This window comes from Scomber japonicus, chromosome 3 (assembly GCF_027409825.1).
Source record: "Scomber japonicus isolate fScoJap1 chromosome 3, fScoJap1.pri, whole genome shotgun sequence".
In the NCBI taxonomy this organism is placed as follows: Eukaryota; Metazoa; Chordata; class Actinopteri; order Scombriformes; family Scombridae; genus Scomber; species Scomber japonicus.
In genome coordinates, this window is record NC_070580.1 from 20,006,480 (window position 1) to 20,018,338 (window position 11,859).

Genomic DNA, 11,859 nt, shown 5'->3' on the forward strand with positions numbered 1-11,859 from the left:
CAAATATTTTCACAATAAGAAAGGAATGTATAATATTATTAGACTTCTAGATAGACTTGGATACGCGTCTCTATTTTCCATAAGCTCTTTGTTTTTATTTTCTTGGGCTGTCCTGTATTTTCAGACAGGGAATGTTATCTCGCTGCTGAGGGGTTTTCTCACAATGTACAAATCAGAGGAAAATCACACCACTCAACGACATTTCTCTGACCTCCAGCCAGTTAGAAAAATAACCACGAAGAAAAAACATAGATTATCTCATCAGTTTGAAACGATTTTCTGACCACGTATAGACACACTCTATAGATTTCTCTCTATATGTATAATATATGCATATCTATCATATATGTGTACAGTTTTTTTTTATTAGGCACAGGCCACCTTGTTGAGAAGGAGAAAACAAGTCACTATGTTTGGGGAGGTCACACAGACTACTGCTGGAAGAGGAGAATTACAAGGGAGGGGGAGCAGGAGCATACTGTAGATCACAGACTGTGTCAATGGCACAAATAGACCTGCAGGAAAAATATCTACTGACCGCCTCCACTTCACATCTATTATGGTATTTATAGTAGCAGTATCCGTAGAGGGATATCACCTCTGTGTGGGTCTTGTAGTGATCGTCACTCACAAAGCTCCTTGTTACATTTTATGTACAAAGCAGTCTTTTACAGTTGTTTATGAAGCCCGTTGTAAGATTGAGTCCGTCTACTGTAAAAGGACAAAAAGATGCTCTTGATCAGATCTTCTGACACCGTTTAGTTTGAGCACCAGCAGAAGCACCATTAGTAAAAATTCCTGCAACACGGAGGAGGTGCATAGGTGCATAGTCTCGGAAACTCAAAATAATCTGACTGATGAATATTTTCTGACCACTCTCTTGGCCGCACTAATTGGACGGTTGATTACAATTTGACTAACAATAACAGATGGTAAATAAAAAAAATGTATTCACTCTACATTGACATCTGCATAGATTGATTTTTTTTTTTGACTACTTCTGTTTAAATGAGGTAACATGAAGAGAAACATTGATGGCAACAACAGCCTTAAGGCCAAAACAAGCCCAGGAACTGGAGGGCCCTGCTCATGCCGCCAAGGAAATCCCAGATGCTGCAGGCAAGGCTAAAGGCATGCTCAGTCAGCTCAAAGCTCTTTCTTTTGCCAAAAAAATAAACAAACAAACAAAAAAAGCAGAAAACATAAAGCCACTCAAATCTGGAACATGCTAGACTTTGTGTGGTTTTGGGGGGGTAAGCAAGTAAAAGGACACCACTTTTAGAAATGCTGAACATGAGCTTCTCTAGAAAGGGATGGTGGGTGGGACATGTATAAAGGTAAAAAAAGAGGTCACTGTGTGCCACAAAAGATAAATATATCTAATCAACACAATTAGGTAATAAACAACATAAGAGACTCTGCACACAAGGTCATGATAGCCAGGTAGAGGGGTCAGATGTCACCAGGCGGGTCAGCAGGGCAGTGAGTCAGGCGGGAGAGACAACCAGAGCCAGAGGAGTCAGTCAGGTAGGTGAAACAGACAGTAAGACGACCATGATCTTGAGCCAATCGGGGGCAGAAGGATGAAGAAAAAAAATACTGGGCTGGCAGGGGTGAGACACTCATGAGATCTCTGCTGGGAGGACCAAGAGGGCATCGTTGGCCTGAAGAGGTGGAGCGTTCAGCAGGTGACGGACAGGTGAGGTGACCTCTGTGAGACCTCTGTGGCAGAGATATGCAGGGCCGCCATCTTGACCGTGCTCCTGTTTGAGTGAGAAATGGACACAGAGCACATCTGTCTCTCCGTCAACATCAACATCAACATCTGTCTCTTTCAGTCCATCTCTGTCCTGTATTTGTGGTCCTGTATGGAGGAAGTAGAGGACGCCTGCTCCTTTTTACACAAAGGAGAGGTCCCACATCACCTGGAGCAGAAAGTAAAGAACATCATGCTGTAAGATGCAGTTTTTAAATGTTTTTAAAACAAAATAACTAAATGCATTATTCTTAGTGCACAATTGTTCAATATGTGTTATTACCTGCTCAGCTGTCAGTCTCTCTGCCTGACCTGCACACCTCAGTGCCCTCTCATCTTCCCTGGAAAAACAAAGGTCCCACTGCTGAGTGTTGATTGAGTGGAGGTAATAAATGTTTGGTCTGGTAGTTGTAGTGTTTCAACATCATGGCATGGCTGTGCTCCTCCAGTAGTGACTGAATCATCTGAATAAATCATAAAAATCATAAAATTTACTGAAGAAACTACAAGCAAAAAAAAGGAAGTTAAGAACTATAAAGTGGAAAAAGTCTCAAATCTCACCCCTCAAAACAATATTAGAGCTTTGGTTGTTACAGCAAGGATTATGCCCATATGCCCTCTTCATCATCCTGTTGTTGAAGTGTTACAGGCCAGCAGCAGAGACATGCACAGAGGAAAGTAGACAGAAACTGGAGTCAGCGCTGATCAAAAGACATCACTGGCACAGCAGGCAGCATGATAGGAAAATTAGCATGTTTTGAGGCAAGCTTCAGAGAAAGGATTAATGTACAAACTGAAAGCTGGTGTATGAGCTTCAGGATGTTATTGCCACATTGTTACAGCAGTGGGCAAAGATTTTACAGGAGTATATTTTGTGTATGTGGCTTTGCATTTAAGCAACATGATGATGTGAATACGCACTATTGTACATATCTAAACTACAACAAACTATGTGTTTAATTAATCTGTCGATTATTTCCTTGATCAACAAAACTGAACTGACAAAAACATATTTGAGTGTTTTTTTTAAAGGTGTCTCCATTATATACTGTAGTTTGTCTCCCAGAGAGCAAATTATCTTTGATGTGAGTCCTTATAGAGTTTAATAAAGCTGTAATAATCTGATCACTGTTAAGTAAAATTCATGGTGTGAATTAGTATGTCAGCACACTTTGATGATTATTGTGATAATGTTTATCCATGATATTTTGACGTTTACATTACATTGCAATTTTAATTAATTAGTAAACAACGTTAAAACTTTGAAATGTTTCAGATTATTTAGTCAAGACCACTGAGTTAACCACTGAAACAACACAGATGATATTTATTAACACTGACATCTGACCTGGTCTGGGGAGGGGCGGTGACCAGCATGTGGGGGTCCTCGGGCAGGCCCTCCACGATGGTGGGGCGACGGGTGACGTGGATGCTGGGCGTGGTGCGGGTGTTGTGGGTGTTGTGGGTGTTGTGGGTGCTGAGGATGCTGGGGATGTGGATGTTGGGGGTGTGGTCCTTGTTGGGGAGGGCCATGTGGGTGCTGAGGGTGAGGGTGCTGCGGTGGGGCGTGTCCATGTGGGTGCTGTGGGGGATGCTGCGGGTGCTGTTGGTGAGGATGCTGAGGCTGTGGCGGGCGTGGGTGCTGTTGGTGCTGGGGGGGTGGCTGGGGGTGCTGCGGGTGCTGCTGGGGGTGCTGTGGATGAGGAGGGTGAGGGTACTGCGGTTGTGGCTGTTGTGGATGAGGGTGCTGTGGGGGAGGTTGTTGGTGTTGTGGATGTTGGGGGTGCTGTGGGTGTTGTGGGTGTTGTGGGTGTTGTGGGTGCTGTGTATGTGGGGCATGTGGATAAGGAGGCTGCTGGGTATGTTGAGGGTGGGGGTACTGGGGCTGTGTCTGAGGCTGAGGGTGCGGAGGCTGAGGCTGGGCGTGGTGTGGACCATGTGGATGGTACTGCTCATCTTCGTAGTTGTCAGCTATCAGTTTCATCCTGCTTTGTGTCTGTAGGAAGAAGAAACTGGTCAGTGCAGGAATCAGAGAGAACATACGCAGGTCTCTCATGAGCATTACACCTATAGAATGATTAAATATACGACAGTCAGCCAGCATAGCAGAAGGTGCAGTAGCAGTACAAGCACATATTTAAAGAATATATAAATGGGTGGACAGAAAGAAGGAACATGTACATTGCATGTAATGCAGTCACTGCAATTTACTGGAGTCTCAGTTAATTGCCTTTAGTGATGTAGCCATCCTAGTCTTCTTATTTAGCATAAAGATATGAGTGATATTGATCTGCTCCAATCTAAGCAAGACAGAAAATTAGCATCATGCATGTAACAATTTAACTCACTATTAGAGTGCCTAGGATGGGTTTTAGACAGCCCCTCCACACCATGGACTCATATTATAAGTAAACTAGACAGTCTGTTTTTTATTGTTATTTGTTTTTTTCCTTCAGCAAACTAGCACATTTCCCAAAATGTCAAACTTTAAGTGTCATATTAAATATTAATTAGCAGTGTGTGTTAGCTTTAACAGATGTATAGGTCATAGGTGCAACTATGAAATACAAAGAGGCCATATTGCGGACTTACGTCAGACTTGTGACTCAGTGAGGGACTTAACTTTTAAGCAAAAACATTTTCCCTGATAATCACAACCTAAATATTACATTATTAGACCTATGAATTAGACAGATGGTCCCTCAGCTAATTCAAACGCACTATGATAGCAAAAAATTAATTGTTATTAATGGTCATATTTTCCTCAGAAAAAAACAGCTCTGACTCATACTGCAAAACGAAATGGCTAGCTGCCTTGTGCAGCTATATTTTTCATTTTGATTAATGTTGCCTTGGCAACCAGCTACAGTGCAGAGAGAATTTCCCTTGGCATTTCACTGTACTAACGTGTTGACTGAGCTGGTGCAGCAGTTTGTCCCGCTCCCTCCTGAGGGACAGCACTTCCTCTTGGGTCTTCTTTTTATTGGAGGCAGACAGTTCCAGCAATGCAATATTAGCATCTTTCTCACTGATGGCTGCCAGCAGAGCTTGTTGTCTGAAAAAGAAGAACATTATGGCATCAGCTAATGTATTCTATAAAATAGAAAGAACATTAAATAAAAAGGTTTTTTACTAAAGAACTGAAAATCAAACAGCATCAGTTCAATTTAACTGCATCAATGTCAAACGTTGTCTGAGTGCAACTAAAACTACTGATGGCCAGAATCCAGCTTCAAAGGAGTCAGATGATGATCAAAGACTCAAATCAAGTCACTCAAAAATAAGACTGCTTTGTTCTCCTCTAAAGGAAATTAGCTTCACAACTCAGACTACATCACTAATGCTCAGTTCTCACTGAGACTTAAAGAAATAGTTTGACGCTCGTCTTATTTGTGCTCTTGCTGAAAGTTAGATCATTAAGAAGACTGATAACACTCTCACGTCTATACATTTAATATGATGATACAGCACAGCCTGCAGCCTGTTAGACTCACAGGTCAGTCTCTAAATGTTTTGCTCATAGATGGTGAGAGCAATCTCTGAGGTTTTGTTGTTAAAACTAGGTGGAAACAATAAGGGATTAGAAAAAAAACCTGCATTGCAGAACCAATCCAAAGGCTTTAGGGCGTCCCATATTAAAGCGATGACATGCACTAGGAGGGGAATGGGGGGAGAGCATTGTGTCCAGTATGGCGTGGGTTTGTTAATGGTTTGTTTTAGACTGCAGACATCTTTGATTGTCTGGTATTGTTAGACTAGCAGCCATCTTAGCCTGACAGACTCAAAGCAAAGGCAAAGGTTTAAGCAAAAACCAAAGAGAAAATGATTAGTTGTGTTTTTTTATGTGCTGGACTATTTCTTGGCCAGGCACAGTGACTTTCTGGACTCTCTGCTGGTTGCCTGACAACCCCACGGTGATGACAAGACTCCAGGAAGTTACTGCCAAAAAAGCTCATGTACCAAAATGTCAAACTATTTCCTTAGTTGGTAACACATCCTCTGAGAAATGAGTATACCTGATCAGATACATGTACTAACAAGCAAACTATGAAAGTGTAATTGACGATGCAACTTCAATTCAGACAAGCTGTTTTGGTATGAAATGAAGCGTGCTCTATTTCTCATCTCATTCATTTCAAAGCTTTTGGTGGATTTGATTAAGGCGAAATACAGTATCACTGCTTCTAGACAACAAATGAATCCTTACTAGAGACACATTAAGAGAAGTGAAAATGTACTTTTAACATCAAATATCATAACACTAACTTCATCTCCAATATCTCCTCCAGCTGTTTCCGGCGCTCTTGTCTCATGTTAGTGAGGTGGGTGTCCCTCTCCTGCAGAGACTGCTGTGTGGAGGAGAGACGCTGCTTGGTGGCATCTAGTTCTTGTCTCGTCCTCTCCAGTGTATTCATCAGCTCCTCCAACTGAAAGGCACAAGTTTCATTAATAAAAGTATTTAACTATATCAGACGATATAGTTTCACAGGAATAAAACCACACCTTTACGTGGTGGCCACTCTCCATGGAGCCGTCCTTACGAAGGTCCTGTCCTAAGCCCTTCTTGTCCCCCTGGGGTCCCAGTTTGATGTTTGTACCCTTTTTAATCTGGTCTTTTCCTCCTTGTCTGTAAAACCACAAGTATTGAAGTTATCATTTTAAATCCCACTTCTCTAATTACCATACCCTTTATCTATCAAGAAACTTACAGTAACAATGTCATATAAAAAGGTTAATAGACATGACCAGAGTGTACATGATATACTCATGTACCACAACACAAAAAACATGAAACATAAACAAATAGAACAAACACAGTGTAATGGACAATCATGTCAGGTGCATTTTGAATTCATCTAGTTTCAAAATGTTACCAATCATGAGAGCAACATGTTATGAGCATCACAGATGAATTGATAGCTTCATGTTAGGAAGAGATGAAATGACTCACAAGTTTATGCACCAGAGTAGGCATGGGGATAGGTAGAGATGGGGGCGTGATGGGGGGCAGGGGCACTACTTACCTGGGAGCTAGACTGCAGATAGGGAAAGGAAAAGGTAGAAGAAAAGGGATGACAGGACAAGTGGGAGACACATTGGAAGCAGGAGACGAGAGGACACACAGGAAAAAGTAAAAAAAAAAAAAAAAAGAGAGACATTAGAACCAGAACTTAAATAAACAACCACAAGAAAACAATACAGAGGACCCAGAGGAGATCAGTGTGTTCATTGTCAAACAACATGGGAGTTTACAAAGGTGCCTGTGACAGCAGCTGATCTGCTAATGCAGGATGCACCTCCTCTAAAAAACATGGAACCATGTGCATCCACTGCCAAGCCTGGGAGAGGCAGACATGCAGTCAGACAGGCAAAAATCAGCCGGTGCAAAAGAAGAAGGAACAAGGAAGAAAGGTGTGAATGCCGAGCAAAAGAGGGGAAGCCAACAGTGGTTTGACCAAGTAGGGCAAGAAGAGGGAGTGAGCTAGTGAGATAATCAGTTATGGATGCAGGGTTGGTCAGACAGAAGAGACCCGACTGAACTTGACACACTTCAGGACCAAAGTTTCAGTCCTGACCCTACCTACTACAGCACCTCACTCACTGAGCGCGTGTAGACCTGGAGCACAGCAGCTCTATTCATGCAGGCCACTAAGCTGATCATTTCCCTTAGTACCTGTTAGAGCAAGCTAGGCAAGGTGGGGTGGGACAGGTTTAGGTCAGGAGGAAGAGCAGGGAGGTGGGCACCGGGAGAGACCGCTTGAGAAGAGAGGGGTTGTCAGTTGATGTTACTGGGATGAAAGACGACAGAGAGTTACAGAGGAGCGGAGAGGGGGTCGTAGGGTGAGGCGAGCAGATGGGTGGCTGGAATGAGCAGGGAAGCATGCTCATGGCAGGAAGAGGCCTCAGCTCTACAGACGTATACATATTACATAACAAAAAAACAGCCGACATCACAAAATTACACAAAAAGGTGTATCTGTGTGTGTCTGCATGTGTGCAAGTGTGCATATGTGCACTAAGATACTTTAAAAAAAAGACACCATGGAAGGATAGCAGGTACAGTACAGTCAACTAAACTGGATGAAAGAAGCAAGAGCTGTAGGTTAAATCACACCAAGTTTAACATTCACAAAATTATTAATATTTATACAAGTGCAAATTTGAGATGTATGCAAATATGTGCTCCATGAAAACTGTGAAATTTGGTTGGTCCTTGGTGTGATTGGTCTTATTTTGTGACTTTACCATGCATTGTTATAGAAACAGGCCACAATAGGAAACACAGTCTAAAGTAACATCTAATCTTCAGGGGATTAAAGTAACACCAAAGCATATATGCCTGTCTGGACATATATTGCAAAAATTATTTTGTACTCACAAGCTGGCAGAAGTACAAACCTTAAAGTTTAAGGTTTGTACTTCATATAGAATTTTAATATTGAGAGTCATACATAAAAAGTCAATGTAGAGATAGAAAGATATTAATGAGGCTTGCCACATGCTGTTTGACTAAATAAACATGCAGCACAAACTCACAATCACACAGTCACATACTCACACAGCTTGATCAAAACTCATGGCAGCTATGCATACAATTAACCACAAAGCAAACACATGCTAAAAGAAATAAAAGCAAACATGAATCCAGGGATCTTCGTATCATGTTGACGGGTACAGAAATGAATAAACAGAGCCCGTCACTCTGATACAAGGATCTGTGAATCCTTTATAAACAGCGGGCAGACCCAGGCACACAGGTGAAACCAGATGCTGTTGCAGCAGTCGCAGTCGGAGACTTTAACCACGCAGCCGAGCTGAAGTGCCAGGGCAGAGCACTCACTTTCCCAGGAAATCCCACACCATGCCCCCTATCTGTTGGGGGGCAGCGGACACAGAAGGGAGCGGGTCAGGGGGAGCTCTGCCGCCGGGACGAGGGGTGGGGCGAGGGGCAGAGGAGGGGGGGCTGATGTGAGGAGGTGGGGGGGGGGGGGGGCATAACAGAGAAAGAGTTGCAAGGAGGACGGAGAAGAGATTGAAAACACAGAATCGGATTCGAGAAAGGAAATGAAGGAGGTTCAAGACCGAGGTTGAAAGTGATGAATTGCAGAGGGTAAAGAAAGGGACAGGTGGGCATGAGACGGAATATAGAAAGAGGAACAGGACAGAAACAGTGGCAAAGAAGGACAAGAACACTCAATTAATCAAACACCACTAACAAATTAGCGTGACACTTAAACTAAATTGGCCTTATCACAGCTTAGGAACGGAAAATATTGCTGGTTTGAACACTAAGTCTCTATAAATGTCCAACCAAACTTTGTCTCATCAGTTTAAATCCTGTCCAGGTGGGCAACAACAGTCTCCTCCAGAAAGACATCAGTTGAACTAAAGCAAAAAGCTGCTTGCAGTGAGGTGGGCCAAGAGCTGATGAGGCCACCAGCCATATTAATGTGATCCATTAACTGATATCATTTTGGCCTCTTACATTAAGGGGGTGACTGAGAGGACCTCTGTGCTCTAATATCACAACTTACAGAGAGGCTTCTGGTGTATCTCAACATGCAGCTCTGACTAACGTCCACTGAAAGGTGTGTTTCTGAGTTCATGACACAAGGCCATGACTGGATCCAGTGCAGAAGAAGGTGCTGAAAGACCTTTATGATGACACACTTACATAACACACACGTACATAAAAACATGAAAATGAGTATATGATATAGCAAAAGTGAGTACACCCCTGGTCAATATCACTAAAATGTTACATAATTACAATTGTTGTTGTATTGTTATTATTAATGCTAAACAAACTGTAATGAAAGGTTCATATTTAAGAATGACCTGCAACAAAAGTCAGAACACCCTTCATCAGTGAGACTCAGTGAGACTTCTTTTTTAATTTTTTTATATTTTGCATCTAGCTTCTATTTTTGATGGCAGATTTCATCCTCCTGGGCATGGAGAGATGTTATGCTTTTCTTCATAGATACTTATTTTAAACTGCTCTTCGCTGGAGGGATTTGTGTGTTTGGGATCATTGTCATGTTGGAAAATGTCTCTCCTGCCAGCCTTCTTGAGACATCTTTTCATTCCGTATTTTGTGATATAAACTTATAGTCATTGTGCCATCTGTAAATGTCATCTCTTTAACACATTTTACACTCATATGGCCACAGATCAACACACTCCCACCTCCATGTTTCGCAGCTGTCACTATGGAGTCACTGTGGTAGTCCTGGCCAAGTCCAAGACAAACATGCTGGACTCCATCTGATCTTAAGAAATTTATTTTGGTTTCATCTGACCAAAGAATGTGCTGCCAGTATTCATCAGGCTTCTTATCATGTTCTTTGGCAAAGCTTTCTTGATATTTTGTGCCATTTTATGAGTTGTTTTTTGACTTCATACAATGTTCTTTGCACTGTCTGAGCAGTCACTGAAACACCAATTTTCACAAATAATCCTTGTGCCACGTCAGAAGCACTTGCCTGTCAGTTTTTCAATGCAAAGTTTTGTAGATAGTAAAGTGTGCATGCTGTAATTTTTCAATGATGGTCGCTTTGTTTACTGTTATAGCTAGTATGGGTCCTCCTGTGCCTCCTAATCACTGCTGCAGCTGTGTTTTGGCTTCTGTTCAGTAGCCTGTTTATGATCTTTTACTCTCTCCCATCTTCATGATATCTCACAATCTGGTTTCTTACTTGTTCAGGCAATTTCTTATTGTGTGTAGCCATGTTATATGAGACACCCACAGGCCCAAAGTGAGAAATGTGTGGTGTTCACAAGTTCCTTTATAACCTTGTTTAGGCAACTGGTCTGAATTAGAAGTCACAATAATCATTTTTGCTTCCGTGTTCACAGGTGTACTCACTTTTATTGCATTGAGGTTGTATTTTGAAGACTGTATTTTCAGTCTATCTTGTTTTTAAATTATAAATAAGATAAAATACCCTACACTTCAAACTAAAAATACTACAGATATTGTAAGATGATACAATTTTGAATCATTGACCATTTTAGTGATATTGCACAGAGGTGTACTCAGTTCTGTTACATACTGTACATACTGTATATACGAAGGCAAATGAAAGCTCACTTAAAATATGCAGCACACACCATAGGGATCTTTAATGTTGACAGTAGGGATGTGACGAGATCTTGCAAGACTAAAATGTGACGATATTTCTTGTCAAAGTGAATTTTGTCTCTCAAAACTATAATTAAGGGGTGCACCAAAAAACAAACAAAATGGTTTTCTATCCCTCATTTGCAGGTCATGTCTTCTTTTTATAATGTCACGTGTGGATCATTAACCTTGTTGCAGCTTCTACCTGCTGAGAAAATCTCAGTCAGAAGTATGAGATGAGGAGAGGAGCAGCAGTAAGTTGGCCTCAGGTCTCTACACTGAGAGCCTGAGGTAGGAGGAGCAGGGAATCTAGCTGAGCTATGGAAGCCGAATGATGCAGAAAAATAAAATGAGTCACACTACCAAATTATAACACAATTTACATGTTGTTCTACTTGTGTATGTGTGTGATTCAGGATTTGTGCAATTTACTTTAATTTCGGTTTTTTTATAAGCAATATGTTATAATTTGTGATAATTGGATTCTTTATTTAATTTATATATAAGAATTGTTTCTACTCTTTATCATTTACTTTTTTGGTATTTGTGATTGTATCTAACTTTTGTATTTATGGTTGTTATTTCCATAAATACCAAAATTATCTATCTATAAAATATCTATCTACATGGGGAAACCTTTTACAGTGCTGCATACCGCATATGATAATTATATATTTAGAAAGTAGAACTGAAGTGATTGATTACAAGATGATTAGTTAAAACATTTCAAAATGCATCTGCATTATTTCCATTTTGTGAATTTCAAATAAAAGAACAGTCATATTATTCCTCATTGAAGTTTTCTTAAAAATATAGTTAAAATCTCGTGAATTCAATATCGTGTCTCGTCTCGTGAGCTGAGTGTATTGTCACACCCCTAGTTGACAGGGTGTAACAGGTGAGAATATAAAGCTCATAGCCTCACTAGACGAACAGTAACGTACTGTACTGTTTCAGACAATGACATTAAAGGGTCAGT

General features: G+C 41.2%; 1 protein-coding gene across 1 annotated transcript in view; it reads right to left on the minus strand.

Moving 5' to 3' along the window:
• Positions 1-2,358: 2,358 nt before the first annotated feature.
• Positions 2,359-11,859, minus strand: part of erc2 (ELKS/RAB6-interacting/CAST family member 2) — a 31,909-nt gene continuing 22,408 nt past the window's right edge. Inside the window, 9 exon segments of the mRNA XM_053315520.1 lie at positions 2,359-2,385; positions 3,105-3,242; positions 3,287-3,578; positions 3,637-3,752; positions 4,664-4,811; positions 6,023-6,183; positions 6,266-6,383; positions 6,781-6,792; positions 8,598-8,720. Coding sequence (XP_053171495.1) covers positions 2,359-2,385; positions 3,105-3,242; positions 3,287-3,578; positions 3,637-3,752; positions 4,664-4,811; positions 6,023-6,183; positions 6,266-6,383; positions 6,781-6,792; positions 8,598-8,720 — 1,135 coding nt within the window.